The sequence below is a fragment of the Myotis nattereri genome (genome assembly GCF_964212035.1).
Source record: "Myotis nattereri genome assembly, chromosome: 6".
Lineage (NCBI taxonomy): Eukaryota > Metazoa > Chordata > Mammalia > Chiroptera > Vespertilionidae > Myotis > Myotis nattereri.
Window position 1 is genome coordinate 9283196 of NC_138081.1, and position 23985 is coordinate 9307180.

General features: G+C 56.8%; 1 protein-coding gene across 1 annotated transcript; it reads right to left on the minus strand.

Annotated features, from left to right (window-relative positions):
- Window positions 1–1250: 1250 nt before the first annotated feature.
- On the minus strand, window positions 1251–21382 carry ETV7 (ETS variant transcription factor 7; the record flags this gene model as incomplete). The annotated part of the gene is made up of 10 exons (XM_081094633.1): window positions 1251–1368; window positions 1471–1571; window positions 4067–4209; window positions 6343–6582; window positions 7487–7612; window positions 7989–8153; window positions 16862–16997; window positions 18408–18574; window positions 20950–20960; window positions 21336–21382. 10 exons carry the CDS (start codon window positions 21380–21382, stop codon window positions 1251–1253), a joined length of 1254 nt encoding a protein of 417 aa, XP_080950759.1.
- Window positions 21383–23985: the final 2603 nt, after the last annotated feature.

The following is a 23985-nucleotide window of genomic DNA, read 5'->3' on the forward strand; positions in this document are numbered from 1 at the left end:
GACAGACTCAGCGGGAGTTTCCCTGCTCGTGAGCGTCCCAGCTTTGAGTCCCAAAGTCCAAGAAGCCTGAGGACTTCTTCCTGCGGCGACTCGGGTTCCGCAGACGGGCTTTCTGACCTGCTGGAGGCAAGTGGCTCAGTGGTTTCCTCCTCCCCAGAAAGAAGGTGCAGATCCACGTTCTGTTTTTCATGAAGTGAAAACGCTCCCTTCGCTTTCCGGTGCAGGGGGCGGCTCCGACCCCCAGGAGCCCAGCGGGACTGGGGGCTGCAGAGGGAGGCTGGCCCAGCAGCTCAGAGGCCTGTGCTGAGAGCAGCTCTCGGCTGGCAGGGCTGACGGTGACGGTGACCGGAGTAAGCGCTGCGGAGCAGGCACCCGCGGGCACTCACAGGTATGGTCTTACGGAGCTTCCGCTGTCCCGAGGGCCAGCCAGGGCAGCGCCCCCACCTTGCAGACGAGAAACCTGCGGTCCCCGAGGTGGAACAACCTGCCCGAAGCCACCTGGCAGGTACGGGCAGGCGCACAGGGGCCCAGGCGCGGACGGGAGGCGGTTTCCACTGGGCCACAGTCGCCGCCACCAAAGACTCAACACTGCGGACAGGGCTTGTCGCGGAGACACCGGCAGAGAGGCAGGGCCAGGCCTCAGGCCCGAGACCCTGGCAGTCACTGACGGGAAGCAGCAGCACTGGGCTCGGGGGACACCCCGCTCTGCAGGTCTGCCTGTGCCCAGACCTCTAAACCTCACGGTGGCGTGGGAACTGAACGAGATGACATGTAGGCAGGACCCTGAGCGCAAGGCCTGCACAGGGGGCACGTAAACGCCAGGTACCATCGTTGTCATTATCCCAAAGGCTGACCGAGCAGCCATCCTTTTGTCCGTTCATAGAGGAGCCCTGCGGGGAGCACACGCCCTTGATGGGCGAGCTGAGGCTGGGGCCGCTCCCTCTGTGACCTGGAGGCGTGGGGCCGGATGCCCTCAGCGCCGGCCACCCTCCCTCGCTGGGCAGGTAGCCGGGGCAAGGCCGGGAGAGCTCATGCCGGTGGCCCCGCCTGGCCCACGATGTCCTGGGCGAGCCTCCCAGTCCTCACAGCTCAGGCCCTCAGGCGGCTCTGAGGTCCCCGATGACAGCAGGTCCCGAAGTGCACCGGCCGGGCGTCCCTGCTGCCCGGGGAGGAGGGCGGAGGCGTGCAGCTCGCCGCCCTCACGAGGGACTCGCTCTCTGTCCCATCTGCCCAGGGCCCGGGTCATGCCCTCACGGAGAGACCGCCGGCACGTCCGCCTTGAAGCCGGCCTGGCCCTGCGCCCGGCGCTGCAGCTGCGTCGGGCGGCTGCCCTGCCCCGGGGCCGTCTTCCCGGGCAGCTTCAGGAACCTGGAGTCGGGCCCCAGCGCAGTCAGCCGCTGCCCAGCCGCGGGGCTTCCTGCCCCCCCAGCGCCGCCCGCCTCCCTGGACCCCTGAGCCCAGGCTGCTCACCTGAACAGGAGCTTCTGCCCCGGCTCCTTCCTGATGATGTTCAGCTTATAGTAGTGGCGCAGGGCGCGCGACATCTTCTCGTAGGTCATGTTCACGCGGTTCTGGGGGGCAAGGCAGCCACATCACCCCCACTTCCCCCTCTCCCGCCCCTCCCGGGCCTCGGCTCCCAGGGTTCCCACGCCTGGAAGGGAGCAGCCAGGGTTCTGAGGGCTTTCTCTTGAGTTTGGAAGGAGGAAGGCAGGGGGCGGTGGGGGAGACACATTGGGGCGGATCTCTCGTCTGCCTGGCTGAGAACTGGGGCAGGAGCGGGCCACCTGTAGCTCTTAAACAGCGAATGCCACCGGCAGTAACAAATAAATATACATGGAGCTGGCGACGTAATCATAGAGACAGCCTGGCAAGGGGCCGAGTGACTTCGGCCAGGGGATGTTTTCCTCTCTCCGCAGGGCGGGCAGTGCAGAGCAGGGCGAAGTGGCTGGACTGGTGTTACGTCTCTGAACCCGTGTGCCCGGCTATGAGATGAGGAGGAGGACATCCGTCTCACAGGCTTGTGGTAACGATGAACTTGCTAATCCGTGAGCATACTTAGCACGGTGCCTGCCATGTAGTCTGTGCTCATTAAATGAACTTACTACTCTCTGAGCCTCAGTTTCTCCCCTGTACTGTGCAGGGGTTGGGCCAAAGAGCACATCCAAACTTCAGTCATTCGCACCCTTCCAGCCACCGGCCGTCCTGAGAGGCCACAAAACAGAGAGGAGTGCAGGGCTGCAGTCTGCGTTCAAGTCCCTGCTCTGCCACCTCCTGGCTGCAGACTCCTGGACAAGTTGATAAACCAGTCGGTACCTCAGTTTCCCCGTCTGATACCTACCTGCCCTCACGAGGCTGCTGTGAGGAGTAAATAAATGAGTTAGTAAAATATAACCCTCAGAGCAGTGCCTGCCAATCAAATGCTATGCCCTTTTAAGGAATGCTACGTATTGCAAATTATTGTTATTATTAATAGTTTTCTTTAAAAGACTCATTTTTTAGCCAGAACCGGTTTGGCTCAGTGGATAGAGCGTCGGCCTGCGGACTGAAAGGTCCCAGGTTCGATTCCGGTCAAGGGCATGTACCTTGGTTGCAGGCACATCCCCAGTGGGGAGTGTGCAGGAGGCAGCTGATCGATGTTTCTCTCTCATCAATGTTTCTGGCTCTCTAACCCTCTCCCTTCCTCTCTGTAAAAAATCAATAAAATGTATTTAAAAAATAAAATAAAATAAAATAAAAGACTCATTTTTTATTTCAGTGAATTAATTTATAGACAAGGACACTTGCTTTGTATCACCACTGTAAATCATAAGACTGACATGATAGATTTTTTAATCCTGATTTGCCAGGAGCCGGTCAGCCCTTGCTGTTTCAAGGGCCCTGGCATATATGGCATACTGTTCTTAATATGTTTGCTCACCTTCTTGGCACTATGTGTTTTAACCAAGGTCACCTCTCTGAGAAAGGTTGTTTCCCCAGGTAGGGATTTTCCCCTGAGGTTAGGGAGGGAATAAAACCCCTTAACTAAGTGCCAGGCGGGTAATTAATCACTTTAACTATGAACAATCATGCTTAAGCAACATAATCTTTACTCCCTGGAATGGAGATAAGAAACACTCTAACCTTTGGAATAGAGATTGACAGGATTGGAATCAACTAGTATAAATACAGATGTAACAAGACAACAGGACACAGAACCTAGACACAGAACCTACACAGAACCTAGAGACAGAAGAACTTCGCTGGAGAGAACATGGCAAAAGATCGTGGACAGAAACTGGACACAGAACCTAGAGACAGAACCTAGCAAGAGAATATGGCAAAAGATCCTGGACAGAACCTGGCTACAGAACTTGGCTAGAGAACCTAGACAGAACCTGGCTGGAGAACCTGGCTGGAGAACCTAGTGAGAGAACCGAACCAGAACTTGGCTGGAGATCCTAACCAGAACTTGGCTGGAGATCCTGGCTAGGCTGCTGATCAACTGAACGCTGTCTCCGTGTCATTCCTTCTTCGCCGACTCCGTCCACACCTTTGGGGACCCCTGGACCTGCTGGGGTTGGACCCCAGCACTGATTCTTATTAAAATAAGTCCTTAGTTCCTAGAATCCCCTGCAGACACCCATTTAGGTGTGGGCACTCCTCGCGCTGGGAATGCTGGTCTCAGCCCTTTCCGGGCCTTCAGCCCCGACGGCAGATGCCCCTGCAGGCCCGAGACCTGGCTCTTGTCCCGGCTTCCCCCAGGGAACCTGGTTCCCATCCGGCCCGCCCACCCCACGGCATCCGATGGGAAACTCATGTGAACGTGCTCTGAAAGGTCCCCTTGCTAAGCAAAGGTGGGAGCAAGTGGTGAGAAGGCAAGATCCCAAGTTCCAGGGCCAGTCCCCTCCTCAGGAAGCCGCTGTCTGTCCTTCAGGACCTCCCAAAGTAGAAGGACCCCAACACTTCCTGGAGCTGCTACTGAGCCCCCCAGGTAAGGATGGAGCCCTAGTGCTGAGGGTCCGCTCTGACCCCTGCCCCGTCCGCTTCTGGGTAAGTTGAGGCCTCCCGCCCGCTGGCTGAGGCTCACCTTGTGGTTTCCCCAGAGTCTGGCGAGCCCGTTGGGATCCACGACTCGGAAGATCCTGGCGTTCTCGTCTTCCCACCTGATGACGGACTGGTACCTGGTGTCGGAGAGCAGCTGGTACACGTAGTCCCACAGCAGCCGGCAGTCTGCAATGGAGCACAGGGTGCAGGCGGCTTTCCTGGCGCTATGGGCCCGCGAGGCTGGGGCCCGGCGTGCAGCAGGATGGAGACGACGGCGGTGTTAGCAGAACTGGGGGGCCATTACTCGTTGTCTCATTCAATCATCCTAACTCTAGGGGGTGTTCCCTTCATCCCCAGGAAGAAATGAGGCAATGGGCTCAGAGAGGCAGGCAGACTCTCACCCAGCCCTGCAGACACCAAAGCCAGGGCCCTTCCCTGGGGCAGGCGGCTTCCAGGTCCTGTCTGCCCCTGGCCCAGTCACTCCCCTGGACTCTGTTAAATCAGGTGCTAACATCCACCCTCATCCTAAGGGAGATTCAGGACACCCATGTGCCATCGCGGAGGGCAAGCAGCAGGGGGAGCCCGGGAGCACCCGCAGCTCCAGTCCCACTACCTGGGCCTCCAAGCCAGTTTGCTCACAGGGCCTGATGGGAGCATGGAAGAACACAACAGATAAAACCAAACAAAACCTTAGCACGCTGTCTGGCACCAGGTAAGTGCTCAAAGAATGTTAAGCCATTATTATTTTTAAAATCAAATAATTGTGGTCTGGCCACGGTGGCTCAGTGGTTGAGCATCAACCTATGAATCAGGAAGTCACAGTTCGATTCCCAGTCAGGGTACATGCCGGGCTGCAGGCTCAATCCCCAGTAGGGGGAGTGCAGGAGGCAGCCAATCAATGATTCTCTCTCATCATATCTCTCCTCCCTTCCTTTCCTTTCCTCTCTGAAATCAACAAAAAGCCTAATATGCTAAGTGTCTGGTCGTCTGGTTGTCTGTTCAACCAATCAAAGCGTAATATGCTAATGATATGCTAAGGCCATTCAACCGCTTGCTATGAGGTGCACTGACCACCAGGGGGCAGATGTTCCGGCTGGTAGGTTAGCTTGCTACTGGGGTCTGGCCGATTGGGACTGAGCAAGATGGGCCAGACATGCCCTGGAGCCCTCCCACCGTCCCTCCCTGGCCCTGATCGTGCACCAGTGGGGTCCCTTGGCCTGGCCTGTGCCCTCTCGCAATCCGGGATCCTTCGGGGGATGTTGGAGAGCTGGTTTCAGCCCAATCCCACAGGCCAGGCCAAGGGACCCCACTGGTGCATGAATTCATGCACCAGGCCTCTAATTATATATATATATATATATATATATATATATATATATATATATATATATGTTTTAAATAAAATAATTGTGTTTCAGGGATTCCCAGGCATTTCCAAACCAGAAGCCATGCTTCTTCTGCCTCAGTGGTGTCTTAGAATAAGTATAGTGGCCCCACTATGGCTAGAAACACCCTTTGGTGCTTATCGGTCAGTCTGTCTGCTTGCCTGTCTATTAGTCACTCCTTTAACAAGTGTAAAATGGAGGCGTGTCACCTGTAGGCTCAGGCTCTGGAGCCAGACCGCCTGCTTCACAGCCCAGCTCTGCCACTTACTGCTGTGCAAACATGGGAAAGTCACTCGGCCTCTCTGTGCCCCATTTCCCTGTCTGTGACTGTTGCTAATAATACCAACCTCAAGGGCTATTGTGGGATTAAATAAAGAGCCGTGCCTGGCACATAGTAAGTGCTCAACTATTTAAAAGTAAATAAGGGTTTTTTAAAATATATTTGTACTGTTGATAGTATTACAGATATCTCCAAATTTCTGCCCTTTACCCCCTCCTCCCAGCCCCTACCCACCCCCACCCCCCGATCTTCACCCCCCTACTGCCCGTGTCCATGGGCTATGCATATAAGTGTATAGGTTCTTTGGTTTATCTTTTCTCATCCCCCTAAAAGTAAATAAGGTGTTTAATGCGAGCCTGACCAACTGCCTGAGTGTGACTGGCGTAACTGTCTCTGCTCTGGAGATGGGGTGGGCTTGGCAACCCTGGGCGGCACCGCTCGCTGTGGCCAGATTGTGGCCAGCACACAGGACAGTCACCCACATCCCCACCGCCCAGCACACACAGACCCTCTCATCCCACAGAGCAAAGCCAGAGCGCCTTCCTAACGCCCATCCTCACGGACCCTCTCAGCCCACAGAGCAAAGCCAGAGCGCCTTTCTAACGCCCATCCTCACGGATCCTCTCATCCCCCAAAACACAGCCCCCTACCCACCTGCGATCCTGCCATCAATCTTGCCGTCGACGGGGGCCTGCGGCCTCGTGGGGAAGGAGCAGACTCCCTCTGCCCTACAGCTGAGCTCCCCACGGAGAGGGAAGCTGAGGGCCTCCTCCCCGCCGGGGGGCCACCTGGCCAGGCCAGGGGCATCCAGGCGGCTCCAGGAGTCGGTAAGCTCCAGGTCGGGTGGCTGCTGCAGGAGGCCTCCCTGGGCCCCCTGAGAGGGCCTGCTCCCCTCTGCAAGCAAATGAGCACCGGTGATGCTATGGGACAGAGCCTCCCAGCCCAGGCCTCCTCACCGGCATGCCCGGGAACCCAGGGGGGCAGCACGCTGGTGGTCTCCCTGCGTCCAGCCCCCGTGCCAGATGGCGTGGGTGAGGGCCAGACAGCCCCGCTGCTAGCCCAGCTCTAGACACGTGACTCCTCTCTCAGACCTGTTCCTGCACCCGCAACATTGTTCTCAAAGCCAGGCCCACAGCCCAGGTGCCCTGCACCTCAGTCCAGTGTCTTCTCCACCCACCCCATCAACATTGATCGGGAGCCTTCTAGGAGCCAGCGTAGTTCTAGAATCTTGGGGACACATCACTGAACCCCAAGAAGCCCCTGCCTCGTGAGCTTACATTCAAGTTGGGAGTGAAAGGAGATAGATGATTAAAATTAAAAAGGAAATTGCCAAAACCGGTTTGGCTCAGTGGATAGAGGGTCGGCCTGCAGACTGAAAGGTCCCAGGTTCGATTCCTTCCTCATGCCGCGACCCTTTAATACAGTTCTCATGTTGTGGTGACCCCCAACCATAAAATTATTTTCGCTGCTACTTCATAACTGTCATGTTGCTACTGTTATGAATCGTCATGTAAATATCTGATATGCAGGATGTATTTAGGCGACCCCTGTGAAAGGGTCGTTCGACCCCCAAAGGGGTCGCGACCCACAGGTTGAGAACCGCTGAGTTCGGGGAAGAGGGTAACCCACCGGGTGGGAGGCTGCGCGAGGCCACAGGGAGAGGGTGTGGTCATCCCTAAGTTCACGGCCCTGGAGACCGACAAGAACCGTTTCCATGGAGAGATCAGGAGGGAAAGAAACAGACGGTGCAAACAGCCCCTTGCCACGAGGAAGCCCGGCAACAAGGAGAGCGCCTCACCTTGCAGGGGGCAGGGGCAGTGCCCACGGGGCATCTTCTGCCTGAAGGCCCTGCCGAAGAAAGGGCCGCACACCAGGGCCTGCCGCTGGGTCTTGATGTACTGGAGCAGCTCGTACAGGACGTCACCTGGGGGGCGGGAGGGGCCGATGACCAGGCTGCATGGGCGCTGCCTCATTTCCCGCAGCCATGGGCCCCTTGGGGGCACGTCCCGCACAGGCTGCGTGCTGCTGGAGATGGCAGGGGAGACAGGGCCACAGGGGCTGGGAGGGGACAGTGCTCGGCAGGACAGACGCCTGCCTGCGGCTCTGAAATCAACCGCCAAATGGAGTCCTTTGCTGCAGGCCAGCTCGGGCTGGGAGCCGCCTGGCAAACATCTATGGAAAGAAGGGCGGCCGGCCTCGGTGCTGGGAGTGAGCATGACCTTCCAACCAACGCCCCTCCACCTCCCGCCGGGCCTACGTGGGCTTCCAGGGGGTTAGAGAAAGCCAGAGAGTTTCCAGACCTGAGCCGGGTGCGCGGAGCCGGAAGTCGTCCTTGGTGAGGATGCAGAGCGCACGGCCGTTCATCTCGAAGCCGCGCTCCCGGGTGCGCTGCAGGGAGTACTCGCACTCAGCCCAGCGCAGCCAGTGCAGCACGTCCTCGCGGCTCCAGAGTGCGGGCTGGATCCCTGCAACACAGGACGTGGGCTGGGGGCGGGCCCTCGCTTAAATGCCACCTCCTCCAAGAAGCCCACCCTGAACACTTCTCTGAACAGGTGTCCTGCTCCCACACCCAGTCATTGCCTCTGTCATTGTGTCCTGTTCTTCCCCTTCCTGGCACCTTACCTTCTTTGGATTGCACTTTACATTTGATACGACTATATGTTCATCATCATCTATGTACTTTTTATGTATTCGCTTATTTATTTGTGGTGCCCGCAACCCGCCACCCCAGCCTGTGTTCCAATTATTCATTCAACAAATGTGTAACGAGGAACTGCTCTGTGCCAGGCCTGTGTGCACGCTGCATGTATTCCAGGACAGGGCATGAATATAGTCGGTGCTCGGTAAACACATACTGGAGGATGGTATGAACGACCAGCCAGTCCCACAAAGAAGGTCTTAGTATTACTGTTTTCCAAATAAGGAAACCGAGGCTCCCAGAGGTTAGGGACCACAGTACATGAGGTCCAGCCGGGCGGAACCAGGTCTGTGTGGCTGCTGTTCTCGTCCACTCTGTGGAGACAGCTGTGATCTGGGTTTGCTCAGGGAACAGCCGGGGGACAGAGGAGTCTCCCCCACCTTCAGCTCGGGTGTCTCCTCCCTGGCAGCCCCCAGCAAGCGCTGCCCCCTCTTATCCCCCGCGCTCTGCCCTACCTTGGCCAGGCTGCCCGAGGCGACACTGCCTCCCTGACCGGGCTGCTCAGCAGGCCCACAGCACAGCACGGCTCGCTCAGGCCCCTTCCTCCACCAAAAATTCTTATTGTATTTTATGGCTGCATCGGCATCCGGTGAGTATGCTGTTGTATATTAAAACATTTTCTTCTGCCTAAAAGTTTTTTTCTTCTGATTTCAAAAGGAATTGGCATGTTTTCATGGGCCCCCGACAGTGCTGGGGCCGGCCCTGTGCCCGTGATGAGTCCGCCTGGTGGCCCTTCGTCCCTCTAGCACCCCCGGCCATGAGAGCAGGAGGAGCTCGGGGCTCACCGGGTCCAGTGTGACGGTAAGAGAATGGAGGCAGCGGAGAAAAAAACTGTCCAAAGCCACCCCCAGCCCCTGACCCCCTGCCCCCTGCCCCCCGCAGTGACAAAGACGGAGCCAGCCTCTGACTGCCTGCTCCCAAAACAACAGAAGAGATAAAAGTTTTCATGTTAAAAAGAAAAAGAAGGCCCTGACCGGTTTGGCTCGGTGGATAGAGCGTCGGCCTGCAGACTGAAAGGTCCCAGGTTCAATTCCGGTCAAGGGCATGTACCTGGGTTGCAGGCACATCCCCAGTGGGGGATGTGCAGGAGGCAGCTGGTCGATGTTTCTCTCTCATCGATGTTTCTAACTCTCTATCTCTCTCCCTTCCTCTCTGTAAAAAATCAATAAAATATATTTAAAAAAGAAAAAGAAGAAAGTGCATCATCTACTCGTTGATTCATTCAGCCAACATCAAGCAAGCACTGCTGGGGGCAGGGCACAGCGCGAGGCTGGCAGGAGGGGGGCCCCACAAGCAGTGACTGTCTAATAACAATCCCAGTCGGCGGCAACGCGGCCCAGTGGGGACGGACAGACAGACAGAGAGGCTTTCCTTTCCTTATTTTGGGAACTAAGAGTGAGTAACAAGGAAGAATAAATGTCTGACGTGGGCCAAAAAGTTATTTAAGGGAGAAAAAAAAGAATAGAGGTGACAGGTGACCTTTGGCACACATGCCACAAAGTCATGTAATCAAGATGTGATGGGACTGAACCAGACTGACAAGAATCATCGGAAAGGAAGGGGGAGCCGGAGGGCGGTGTGCGTGTGCAAAGTAAAATAGGACAGAGGCGGGTTTTCATTCGGTGGGAAGGGATCGTCCATTTAAGATATGCTGACGCCACAACTGCCTCTCCGTGTGGAAAATATACTTGGACCCTCCCCCCACTGTTCACAAAAATCAATTCCCGGCGATAAGGCCTAATGAAAACCTCAAGAGAAGCAGAAACACGAAACCATGTGCACCAAACACGGGCAGGGAGCCCTCAATTTCGACAGGAAGCCCAGAGGCTGTCATCAAAGTGAAAGACGCATTTGAATAATTCCATTATTGTCTGTGTGGCAAAGAGAAACCACGCTAACAGAGGGCAGATTTCGGGGAAATACTTGCAAAACACAGATAAAAGGCTAATGCCCATCCTAGGTCAAGAGCGTCTCTAAATTTTTTTTTAAGACAAAACATCTCAGCTCGGTTCACAGGGGAGCAGGACTGCTTAGCACTATCGACACTCCGGGCCTGAGAATTCCCGCTGTGGGCCTGTCCAGAGCTTGCAGAAGGTTTAGCAGCTCCCTGGCCTCCACCCACCAGACGTCAGGGCCGGGCGCAACCGAGGAAGGATGGGAGGCCGTTTTAAGGACACCTGCCCCTGGCAGGAGTACACGGAGCAGGAGCCTCGCTGGTGGGAACGGGAATGGAGAGCCTCTTGGGGCTCAGTCTGGGGGGACAGCGTGCGACACAAGAAGCTGGTGGGTGAGACTCGGGCCGAGGTGGCGGCACACAGGAGGTGTCCGGCGGAGCCACCCAGCCGCTCAGGACTGCCAGGCTCCGGGCCAACTGGCAATTGCATGTTTGCAGCGTTGCCTAGTTCATGATGTCTGAGGTTGTCGGTCTGAAAATTCGAAACGGTGATGCCTGAGTCTGAGGGGCCCATTTTCCTGTGTTTGGCCAGAGCATGAGGATGGATTCCACGCCTACCCCACCTTCCTCACCCCCGCCCCCGGCTGTTCAGCCTCCATGAAAAAACTACAAGCACAGTGAGAGGGGACACCGGGACTTGCAGACATTCTCAGCCACACACGGTCCTGCCCCGGGTCCACAGAGCTGGGCAGCAGACCGCCAAGCTGTCTCCCGGGACCCTGCGGTCACACCCGGCCCGCAGCAGCTCCTGACACCTGGTCTGGTTTTGCTTTCATTGTGTCGTCTCACGCCTACCCTCGCCTTTCATCCCGTTGCCGCCAGCACATCCGGCCCTGCGATCAAGAGGAGAAACCTGCCTGGCGGGCGTGGCTCAGTGGCTGAGCGTGGACCTATGAACCACGAGGTCACGGTTTGATTCCCGGTCAGGACACATGCCCGGGCTGCGGGCTCCATCCCCAGTGTGGGGCGTGCAGGAAGCAGCCGATTTATGATTCTCTCTCATTCTCATCATTGAAGTTTCATCTCTCTCTCCCTCTCCCTTCCTCTCTGAAATCAATAAAAAAGAATTTTTTTTAAGAAGAGGGGCCTTCTAGTTCCCATGTTTTCAAAGGTCACTAAGGCCAAAGGCTTTCGAATAGGACCGGCGCCTGGGAACGGACCAGGTTCCAAGCAGTGGGTCAGCCACGGACCTTGGGGCCAAATCCTCAAACTCAGGATTTGTGTTCCAGCGCAGCCACTTACTAGCCAAGTCAGCACTCACCCTCTCTCAGCCTCAGTCTCCCCCTCTGTGGGGTGGGACAAGGCACTGCCTCTCCGGGCTGCCGGGCGGCGCAGAGGTCAGGAGCCCAGCATGTCCAATCCTAAGTAAAGACCCAGAGACACGGTGGCCGCATCCACTGAAAGACACGCATGCAAATGCCCACCGGGCTCCGTGCACAACAGGCAGGAACTGGAAACATCCCACATCCCACCAGCCAGAGGAGGGACGATCAGACTGTGATATTGTCCTGCACAAACGCTGCTCGGTAATGAGCCAGAAAGTACAACCCAGTGCCACTCACCACACGTGGGTGAAGCTTACGGATGCTACGCTGGGAGCCAGATGCAAAACTGAGCAAGAATAGACAGAGCTCCTCCAGGGAGGGAAACCAGGCCGCTCGCCCTCTGGGGGGCAGTGCCTGGGAGGAGGCACGGGGAACCTTTGGGGGCCCCGGAAACGGTCTAGAGCTAAACGCACGTGGTGGCCTCGCGGTGTTTACGTACATAAATACACATGCACACTGCGATTAGCACGCGTGACTGCATATAAACGACACCTAAAAAAAGTGAAAGTGAAAACAACAAGTACCGATGTGGTGCCAGGCCAGCTGTCAACGATGGGACCTAAATGACTGTGCCTCGGTTTCCTCATCTGGACCGGCCTTCGGCAGCCAAAGCAAGAACAGAAGGCACGGGCCACGCCACGAGGGACTGTCGGGAGGATGCCGAGGGAAGCCACTTACAGCCCCGCATCGGGCTTTGGCGCAGGCCTTCCAGACAACGCAGCTCTGTGTTAGACGAGGTCACACGTGTGAAATGCCTGGCAGGTGCTGGCGCAGTATCTCAGCTGCCAACTTCCCCAGCAGCCCCCTGACCTAGTGGCTGGATGGGCCTAATGGGTCTCCCTCCCAGTCTACCCCCCACCCTGGGGCCCCACCTGCAGACCAGCCAGGGCTCCTCCCTCCCTCGGCTCCTCCCTCCCTCTCTCATAGGGATCCACTGTTTTCCGTTCCTTCCCTCCAGCCATCTTTGTCTCTCGAGACTCCAGCAGGTATCCCCGTACTCTCCCTGCCCCAAGCCTTGCTCACTGGGAATTCCCAGCGTGGCCAGCTCCCGGCTCCTGGACAGATCTGAACGGAGGCCCCGCTGGCTGGGCCCTCGGAGGAGCTGCCTGTCCAGCACATGGCGGGAGGGCTCGGCGTCTCCCTGAGGAGTCAACACTCCCTCCCCCTGCACACAGGGCTGGACATGGGGGCTCCCCCCCGGCCCCGCCGCAGCTGTATGGCCCTCACTGCCCTTACACAGCTTAGTTTTTCCTCATGGAGTCGCTGCACCCCGACTAGGACATCAGCCCCGTGAGGCACAGACTTTGTCAGTCTCAGCCACTTCTGTCTCTCCAGCACCGAGAGCAATGCCTGCCACAGAGCAGGTGCTCCACAAACATGGAAACGAGGGAGCTGAGCACAACAGGGAGGTCACCCTGACCACCCCTCCCAGCCCCCCAGCCCCACCCAACCAGCTCTCTCTCCCCACAGCACCCCTTTCACCTCCTCGGTGAGCCGTGGCCAGCGCTCTGAAAGCTCTGATAGGACTGAGCTGCGTGACAAGGTCCTCGGAGGCACGTCCCGCAACGGCGCCGGCAGCGCCGGGAGTTTATTCGAGATGCAGGAGCCAGGCCCCAGCTGAGACCCACCGAGCCCAGGGGATTCGCAAGCCCATTAGAGAGTGAGAGCCCCGCTCTCGGATGGGGAGCCAGTGTTAGGGCCGCGTCTAGTAACACAAGTGCCCAGGACCCTCCTGTAAGCAGAGGATGGGCGCTTAAGCAGGGCGTGGGGACTGCTGGAGCCCGGGGGCCCGTCCCTCGTTCCCGGCCCGGGAGCTGCAGAGAGATGCCACCCTCTGCCTGTGGCACTGACAGCGGAGGCGGCGCTCTGCCTCTTCCTGGGGCTGAGCCACAACCAGGAGGCTGTGCTGCTGATCACACCACAACCGCCGGCTCCCAAAGTCCCCCGAGCGTCCCTGGAGGTGGCATCACTTCCTCCCAGACTCGCTCCCGTGACCTCAGCCCGGGCCTGCAAGTGGTCACAGGGCTGGCACCGGCCCCGCTGCCCCTGACCCCGGCCTCGGGCTGACCTGACAGGGGACACCCCTCTCTCCCCACGGTCAGAGGGACACACAGTCATGAGTGTCCTTTGTGAGCTGAGGCCACTCCGGAGCCCGTGAACCGCATCCCTCCGCCCAGCCGTGTCCTGTCAGGGCGTCTGTGGTCCCCGGGGTGGACGGCCCACTGCTCTGCGCACGTCTCGTCGGGCAGGTGACCGCAGTGAGCTGCGGGCGGGCCGTGGCTCTGTGCTGACTCACACGGCTCAGCCAGGTTGGTTCTGTTTGTCCGCCTTCCTGCCCGAGGCTAATCAGCCCTGCTGATTGCAGTGGAAGCGGAGGGGAGGGGGGAGGGGCTGGCGACTGGGGATGAATGTCAGGGAGATGCCCAGCGATAGAAACCCCGTTTCCAGAAATGCAGGAATCGGGCTGACATCACCCCGGCATCTGAAAAGTCAAACCCTCATTAGGTGTCAGCGGTTTGCTTCCTTGGGACGCTGTTGACGGGAAAATGAGTCATTGCGGGTCCCCTGTCTTTGAAGACTGTTAGGTGCTTACTAAGGGCCAGACTGCGCTGTCTGATATTTTTATGAGTCACGGAATCTACGGTGAGAGATACAGAAGGTGCTGTGCCCCGGCCACGGCCCTCGGCTTGCACCTCTACTCTGCACCTGACTCAGCTGTGTCAGGGCAGCTTGAAACGCTGGGGGCGGGGGCGGGGGGGGGGGGGGGGACAAGGGATCCATCCCCCTGGAGGCAGCTGCCTCCCATCAGGATGAGAAGGGAGTGGATGGAGGCCCAGCTTCCTTGCCCTGGGCTGGGATGGCTCAGGGTGTGCTCTCACCGCAGTGCTGGTGGCCTGAGAGGACAGAGTTCCCTCTCCTCTCCCGGGTCTTCTGGAGACTCTAACCAGGGCAGTAGGCCGAGTGCCTCAGGAGCTCACCCCAGGGCCGTGAGCCTGTGCTCCGAGCTGAGTCACCAGGCTGGTCAGGAGGGGAGGAAGCTCCTGCCCCTGGGAAGGTGCAGGGAGGCCCGCCGAGTCCCCCAGAGGCCCCACCGAAGGGCTTCAGAAAATGAAAAGACGAGCATAACTGCCCTTACCAAGGCGGAGACGACCCTTGCCAAGTGCCCACTTCTGCACCCTCCCACCCAGAAGCCAGGCACCTCCTTGAGCCAGGCACCCACGGAGGCAGGGACTGAAGAGGACTTGACCTTGGGCAGAACAAGTCTCCTGGGCCTTGGTGTCTTATTTGGAAATGTGGGTGTTTCCTGAGGTGACATCTAGGGTCTCTACCAGCTTCGACATCCTAGGACTTGCTGAGCCAGCGGTGGGAGTGGCCTTTGGGTACACGGGGAGGCCCTGGGGGCGATCAGAGGGGCGGGGGCCTGCAGGGACGCCATCCGCTGAGGCTCAGGGCCCTCAGCTGCCATGGGGGCTGGATTCGGTGGCCTCCCGGGTCCTGCTCAGCAGCAGCACCCAGGGTCTCCAGGCCTGTCCCCGGGCTGCCTGCCCTCACCATGGCTTGGGCTGGGAATGGAGCCCAGATCCTACCTCCAGGCCACTGTCGCCAAGTATCCCCCTGGAGCAGCCCTGAGCCCAAGCTACCGATCAGGGCTGGCATCTGAACAAAATGACACAACGGAGGTTCCTCACAGAGCCCCCCCCTTCTCCCCAAACAGCACCACATCCCTCCACCTCCACCGCCGCTCCAGGCACCAGAGCCTCCTCCACACCCGGGGCTCCTCTCCTGCCGACGCCCAGGCCTGGGTCCCACCTGCCCCTCACCCACACCCAGGCCTGGGTCCACCTGCCCCTCACCCACACCCAGGCCTGGGTCCCACCTGCCCTCACCCACACCCAGGCCTGAGTCCCACCTGCCCCTCACCTACACCCAGGCCTGGGTCCCACCTGCCCCTCACCCACACCCAGGCCTGGGACCACCTGCCCCTCACCCACACCCAGGCCTGGGTCCCACCTGCCCCTCACCCACGCCCAGGCCTCAGGCCCACCTGCCCCTCCCCTGGGAAGACAGGCTCTGTCCCCATCACACATGCCAGGCAGCAGAGGCAGAGGCCTCGGGGGGCAGCCGGGTGAAGTCCTGCCCCACATCCTGCTCAGCCCTGTCCGCGCCTAGAAAGCACCCCGTGGCCAGGAGGTCCGAGGGTGTGGAGCCCACAGAGCAGTGTCCAGCCCGGGGCCCCGAGCAGGACGTGGTCAGACGTGCCTCCCACAGCCGCCCAGACCCCGCCCATCACAGAGCCCGCACGCCCCAGCCAGCCGCACTCCGTCATTTCCAGTTTAGGACGTGCATTTAAACACCTCGGGAGATCATCATCAGGACCCAGCGTTCGCCTTGACAGGGAGAGCGGTGTGAGCCTCAACGTGTGTTTATGGGAAATACGGCGTAAATACACGGAGTGGCCAGGTTATTATGGCCACCCCATCAGTACAATGAAGTGAATTCGTTATGCAAATAATAATAATAATAATAAAACCTTCAGAGTATTTGCTTAGGAAGTTTCCAATATTCAGTAGTTTTGGAAGTCAGTGGAGTACCGAAGGGGTGGTCATAGTAATCTGGCCACGCAGAGTAATGCTAGTCCACAGCCTGCTCCGCGGCTCTGAGTCTCCTCGGGCAGGAGCAGCGCTCAGAGGAGGGAATGAAAGGCCCTGCCCAGTGCATTTCCCGTGGACTTCGGGGTGGATGTGACTGTCCCATATATATTCTTCTTATGCTTCTCGCTCAGTTCCCAATTTCTGGTACTAAGCAGATGCTACTTTTGTAACAATAAAAAGTAAACACAATTATTTAGAACAGGATCCTATATACGTACAGCTGTTCATTGGTTAGCCCTGTCTGGCTCCCTCACTGGCAACGTCCCCAACTCTTGGTCTTCAGGCTGCAAGGGACCCAACTGCTCATCGGACCCCAACCCTCACCTTCCCAGTGAGGAGACTGGCGCCCCCAAGCTTGGTCACGTCAGCTGTGTTCCCTGCAGGGAGAATTCACATTTGCCTCCTCTCTCTTCCTCGCCACGGAATAAAGACGCCCAGCAAAGAAACCGCAAAGGCAGGGACATCACACGCTTAAATAAGGAAAGTCCATGCCTTGCATGTGTGTCCTTGGCAAACACAACCCTCTCCCCTCTCCTCTACTCACGGAGTCTTCCTGGCAGCTTGCAGATGCCCCGCCGGCCCTGCAGGTCCACGTGGGCGTCACATCTGGCCTGGGCCCTGGCGCCTGGAGGTGGCGTGGCTGCCGCGGGGCTCACGGGAGAGCCGGCCAGCGCTCCCTCCTAGAGAGACACCCAGGCAGTCCGCGGTGAGCGCCTGGTGTAGGCTCCGCATCCCGAAAGGCGTTAAGAGTTTTCCAAAGGGAAGGAGCATCCATCTCCGTGTGTGTCATGGAGGTGGGGCCATGTGTGTCCTCTCGTGATGCCCTTCACATCTTGCACACAGCAGACGCTTGAGACATTCATCTTCCCCAGCCAGCTTTCCGTGCCTGTGCCTGACCCACCAGAGGCCGCCCTGGTCCTGACTTGTGAGCTGGGAATCTGAAAGCCTAATCATACTCAGTGGGAGCCTGAGGGGCCAGGATAAAGAGGCCTTAACTCAGAAATAAACAAACAATGAAATCCTATTTCCAACAGAGAAAAAGACAGGCTACATTTCTGAACCCCAAAGTCCCAGCAGGGGCGTCTGTATCTTTACAGTTTTCCAATCAGCCTAGGCCCCAGGGAGGTGTGGCTCCCTCCTCGGGGTGAGGGGATGGAAAGCGGCAGGGCTTTGTAGAAGCAGGAGGCTCCTTGGGGCTCGTGCCCAGTCACAAAAAGGGAAAGTGAAACCAAGTCACTTCTCACGCTAGGCCCTGGAGGAGCCGCACAGTCATCTCTGGTGTCTGCGGAGGGCAATCTGCAGTAGGAGGTCGTGGACCTGAGCCAGCAAAGCGGACTGCAGGCCGTGGCCGCTGCAGAGGAGGGTTCAGCAACACCTTGGGGGTAGTTCCATCCACCTCTGGCTGCCCGCATCCTGCCCCGCTGGTGCTGCCTCTCAGGTCACCAGCCTCAGGGGCGGTGGGGGCTGGCCCGGCTGGAGGGGGCTGGCGGCCTAGGGCTGGCCCAGGGCTTCCGGGAAGATCCTTGTCTTCTCCTCCATCTCTTTCAAGCAAGAGGACAGAAGCCCAGGCCTGTGACCGCCGTGGGGGGAAAGGCCCACGGGAGCCGCTGAGGGAGACGTCTGGCCTCCAGGAGGGACAGGGAGGAGTGTGCGACTCAGACATGGAAATGGGCTTGGAGAGAGGCGGGCAAAGGCCCGGGAGGTGGGAGGACGCCCAGCTCCCCAGGTATGGGTCTGAGGCTCCCAGGGAAATATGGCAAACGGAGGGGGGTTGTTACGGAGAGGGGCCCTGCAGTGGCTGCGTGGGTCAGCTGTGCGGGTCTGGCTTGTGCAGAAACTTCCAGAGACGTCACACCTGGTTGGTGTAGGGCGAGGAGAAGGGGGCAGCACCCAGAGGAGTGGGGGCTGGAGGGGAGCGAGGCGGGGAGTGAGGGCGGTGAGGGTGGGTGGTGAGGGTGGGGAATGTGTTGGAAAGTGAGACTCCAGCCAGGGGAAGGACTGATAAAATGAGTGTGGGAATTAGGTGGCGGAGAGGGGGTGGGGGCAGGTGGCGGAGAGGGGCGCGGTGTGCTCAGCGGCCAGGCTCTTACCTGCATCACAGGCGGAGGCGTGGGCGCCCGGGCACTGCCAGACGCTCCCTTCCCGACCCCAAACTCGGCTGGAGAACGGAACGCCTCGTGGGAGGAAATCTCCTTCCAGACGCGGGGAGTGTGCGCTCGGTCCGGGAGCAGGCGCGGGGCGCTCGGTAATCGCTGTCCTTCCAGGAAACGAAAACGAAAGAGCGGGTCCGGCTTCCACTCCCCCGGCGGGGTTGGGGGAGGGCGGGGGCGGCCCTGCGGGAGCAGAGCCCGGCGCTGGGTTCCGCGGGAGGCGTCGGTCCTGCTCGCATCCTCCGTGGCGGGCAGCCTGTGGGCAGCCTGGCCCTGGCTCCCAGGGAGATGAAAGTGGGGTTCTGCGGGGTCTGGGGAGCTGAGGGGACCCCTGGTCTTGGGCTGGGGTCTTGTGCGTCTTCGCAGATGGATAGGAGGGGCCGCTCCAGCTCCATCAAGACCAGTGCTTCTCCTGGGGGGCGGGGGGGGGGGGGTGACTTTGTCTGCCTGCCATGTAGCCGGCAGAGCCCCAGACCCTGGACCTCAGGGGGTATAGCTCAGTGGTAGAGCATTTGACTGCAGACCCTGGACCTCAGAGCTCAGCGACCGCCTGGACCTGGCCCCAGGCCTCTGGCTGCCCCGGGCGATGCCTCAGCTCCCTCCGTCTTGAGGGGAAACGGAGAGGTTGTAAGCACTAAAGCAACCCAAACGTCCACCCCTCGGAAGAAAAGGAGGGAAGAAGCCTTAACCTTCCGCTGCACACCGGGGTGGGTGCTGGGTAGGGAAGGCTGAGCCCCGCCTGGCATGAGCTCCTAGCGCCCCTAAGAACAAGGCCGGAAATACATGAGCATGAGCAAAGGGTGTGATGGGCATCCACGGAAAACAGGCCAGTGGCCCCTGAACACAGGAAAGGATGCTCAGAGTCCCTCGTTAATAAAAGCCGTGCAGATTAAAGCTACTCTGAGACATCATTTCCACCCCATTAATTTAACAAAAATCCAAAAGTTTAGCAGCATCATCTACTGGAGAGGCTGAGGCACAGAGAGGCCCCACCCCATGGAGGCAGTGGCAGGACCTAGCACAGTTACAGGTGCATCTACCCTTCACCCAGCACCCAGCACCACGGAATTGCACACTGCCCTGTATGTGTGTGTTTGTGGGTGTGTGTGTGTGTGGGGGGGTGTGTGTGGTGTGTGGGTATGTGTGGGGTGTGTGGTGTGTGTGTGGGGGTGTGTGTGTGGTGTGTGGGTATGTGTGGGGTGTGTGGTGTGTGTGGGGGGGTGTGGTGTGTGTGGGGGGGTGTGGTGTGTGTGTTTGTAGGTATGTGTGGTGTGTGTGTGTGGGTATGTGGTGTGTGTGGTGTGTGTAAGGTGTGGGTATGTGTGGTGTGTGTGTGTGGGTATGTGGTGTGTGTGGTGTGTGTGTTTGTAGGTATGTGTGGTGTGTGTGTGTGGGTATGTGGTGTGTGTGGTGTGTGTAAGGTGTGGGTATGTGTGGTGTGTGTGTGTGGGTATGTGGTGTGTGTGGTGTGTGTGTTTGTAGGTATGTGTGGTGTGTGTGTGTGGGTATGTGGTGTGTGTGGTGTGTGTGAGGTGTGGGTATGTGTGGTGTGTGTGTGTGGGTATGTGATGTGTGTGTGTGTGTGGTGTGGGTATGTGTGGTGTGTGTGTGGGTATGTGGCGTGTGTGTGTGTGTGTGGTGTGGGCATGTGTGGTGTGTGTGGTGTGTGGGGTATTTGTGGGGGGTGTGGTGTGTGTGTATGGTGTGTGTGTGGGGGGGTGTGGTGTGTGTGTGGTGTGTGGGGTGTGTGTGGTGTGTATGTGGGGGGGTGTGTTTGGTGTGTGTAGTGTGTGGTATGTGTGTGGCATCTGAAAGAATATATAATAAACAATTGAGATTCAAGATAGAAAATAAGAGGAAGGGTTTTCACTGCAAGTTTTTAATATTGTTTTCATGTTTAACCATACGATTAGATACCTGTTCAGAATAGTAAAAAAAGAAAGAAAGAAGTTCAGGATCTGTTCCATGTCAGCCAAAACCGCGGTGATGATGGAAAAAGTAGGTGCTGCATGAGGCAGACTAAAAAAATGGGGGTGTTTCCCTTCAGAAGGACAAAGTGGATGCTGCATAAGATCTAAAGTCTATGGCCCTGGCTGGTTTAGCCCATGGATAGAGCGTCGGCCTGTGGACTGAAGGATCCCAAGTTCAATTCTGGTCAAGGGCACAGGCCCGGGTTGTGGGCTCGATCCCCAGTAGGGGGTGTGCAGGAGGCAGCCCATCAATGATCATCATTGATGTTTCTATCTCTCTCTCCCTCTCCCTTCCTCTCTGAAATCAATAAAAACATATTTTAAAAAGTAAAAAATAAAGTCTATGAAATTATGAACCCAGGTGAGCCGGAATAAGTGGAATCCCTTCCTCACAAAAGACATATGCGAAGATGTTTCATGCTCAATAAAACAATATTTATTTCATTTTTAAATAACAAATAACTCAACCATATACAGAACTTATAAGTTATAACAACAAACTTCCTTAATACCTGTAATGCTCCTAAAAGGGGAAGACAGGGAACACGGGTGGGCAGAAAGGAATGAGCAGAACGAGGTGCCGCGGATCTGGACATGGGCACCCAGAGTGGGGCCAACAGGTGGCTGGGCGCCCAGGGAGGGCCAGGGAGAAGCGTCCATTGCTGTGACCTCTGGTCTGAGGACGAGGCTCAGGTTCCCTGGGGAAGCAGATGCCCCGGGGACCCTGGCAGCGCCTCCTGAGCACGCCTGCGGCTCTTCCACAAGGTGGGGCACTCGCAGACATGGCACAGCGGTTGCTCTGAACAGACAAATGGTCAGTGAGCCTGCAGCTCTCCAACGAAACCGCATAAGCCAACAGTGACGGTGAAAACGGGGCGGAGGAGGGCCTTCCTCCCACCTGTGCAGGGACTCGTCCTCAGCGCAGGGGGCGGCAGAGCTCGGCATGTCCGCTCCTCTTACAGCCAGCGGTTGTTCCAGAGAAAGCGCAGCAGCGCGCGGCCTCCCGCATGGAAAACCACCACAAACTGCGCCAGTGCCTCTCTGCCTTCCCGCTGGGCATTCTGTTCAAAAAGAGAGAGAGAGGGGGTGTGTTTGTTTTAAGGCAATAGAATAATCCGAAGTGGGAAATTCAGTATTAATATTAATTCAATCAGTACCAAAAGCACGCTTCATCCCCTTCCTTGCTTTATTTTCCTCCAAAATATTTATGACCATCTGATAAGCTATGTATTTTCTTTATTTATTACTTGTCTCCCTTGAGAATATAAGCTCCCTGATCTCAGGGAGTGTGTCTGTCTTGGTCACGGCCCTGTCTGCAGTCCGGGAACAGCCCGACACACCAGGTACTCAGTACCTGTTAGCCGACTGAATGAATGAATGATAAATCATTAGCGGCAGGTTAAGGACTTTAGACTTTGTCCTGACAGTAACAGGAAACCGCTAAAGGATTTTTCTCTCTTATAATTTATATTCATGAGGAAGATGAATGAATTTCCTTCCAGCAAGGCAGACAAGAAAATCAGCGCTGAGCCAGATGCTGGGATAGGTGACCAGATCTCTCTGAACCTCAACTGCTTCTCTTGAAACACCTGTACCACGAATTGATAGGGTTCCTGTGAGAATTAAATGAAAGGAAAAGCTGTTTTCCCTCTGCCCTCTGAGAGTGTTTTCGAAGAGTACCTGGAAGAAAGCCTATATAATAAACCCTAATATGCAAATTCAACCAACGGCAGAATGACTGGTCGCTATGACATGCACTGACCACCAGGGGGAAGACGCTCAAAGCAGGAGCTGCCCCCTGGTCATCAGTGCGCGTCCACAGGGGGGGGGGTGGGGGCGGGAAGCACCGCTCAGCCAGAAGCCAGGCTCATGGCTGGTGAGCTCAGCGGCGGTGGCAGGAGCCTCTCCAGCCTCCACAGCAGCGCTAAGGACGCCTCGGGGGATGTCTGACTGCTGGGCCAGCAGTGGGACATCCCTCAAGGGGTCCCAGACTGCGAGAGGGTGCAGGCCGGGCTGAGGGACACTCCCCCCACCCCCAGTGCATGAATGTCGTGCCCGGGGCCTCTAATAAATGTTAGTTTCCCTCCCCACTTTCTAACAAACTAAGAAGTTCCCTATGCATTACTGTATCAGTAAGGGTCCCAGAGAAAACAGGTGGCACACTCAAATTAGGGTAATTGAGGGTGGTTTGAATAAGGAGACGACCTACACAGTGGGTAGGGGCCGTGGGGGGTGGTACAGCACCGAGGGCTGGTAACCACAGAGTTGGTGCCACTCCTAGGCCTATAGGGACACGGAGGGTGCAGTTTCTAGAACCCAGAAGAAAAGTGTCCTTCCCATAGAGAAACATTTAAGATCCTCAAAGTGATGGGAAGACTATTATAAAACATACTTTATATCTAGGAAAACGACATGCCCTGGATTTTTAAAAAAAGACCAGTTCCTAGAATCAAAACCCTATATAACTCAATGGCAAAACATGTTATTTTGAGCACCAGGCCTATTTGAAAATACAGAATGCTCGCTTCGTGGAAAGAACAAGACAGCAGATGTGTGGCCGTTCAAGGGCAGTCAGTTCAGCAGACAAAGCATGGCCTGCTGAGCTCCTTACTCGGAGGCAGAGTGAAAGTTTCTTTAAATACATCTAAAGCAGGAAGGGACCTGGCGAGTCAGTGTGACCACTTGATGGAACTGAGTACAACAGGTGGGTAAACAATGACTATACATAAAGGAAATGAACCGTGCTGGGTTTGAAATTCTGCTGAAGTTGCTGGATTTAAGCCTGAAGCAGCAGAGTAAAGCCTTTGGCATTTTAGAACCAAACTTAGAAGACATTTCTAAAATTATTTTAAAATTATGATGTGGTCTATTAAAAGTGTTCTAAAATGCAATTCTGTGGTAGAGAACAAGCGATCTTTAAAAGTCTAGGTCAGCCCTAGCTGGCTTGGCTCAATGGATAGAGCATCAGCCTGCGGATTGAAGGGTCCCAGGTTTGATTCCAGCCAAGGGCACATGCCTGGGTTGCAGGCTTGATCCCCAGTTGGGGGCGTGCAGGAGGCAGCTGATCAATGATTCTCTCTCATTGACATTTCTCTCTCTCTTCTCCCTTCCTCTCTAAAATCGATAAAGAAATTTTTTTTAAAAAAAGTCTAGGTCAAAGCCCGCTTTGTAAACTCCTGCAAGAAGAGCGAGGGCAGGCAGAAGGGTAGACATGTAGATCGATGGAAGAGAACTGAGAGTCCAGAGAGAAAACCCCATTTACAGGCCACTGATTTCCCATGAGTGCCAGGGGAAGAACAGTCTTTTCAACAACCGATGCTGGGAAGACTGGGTGCCCGCATGCAAAGATTGAGGATGGACTTTTAACTCACACCATATGCAAAAGTTAACTCCTACTAGATCAGAGACCGAAATTGAAGAGCTAAAACAAAATATCTCTCAGAAGAAAACATGGGTGTAAATCTTCATGACTTAGGATTAGGCAATGATTTCTCAGACCGGATGCCAAAAGCACTAGAAACGAAAGAAAAATGAACTTTCTCAAATCA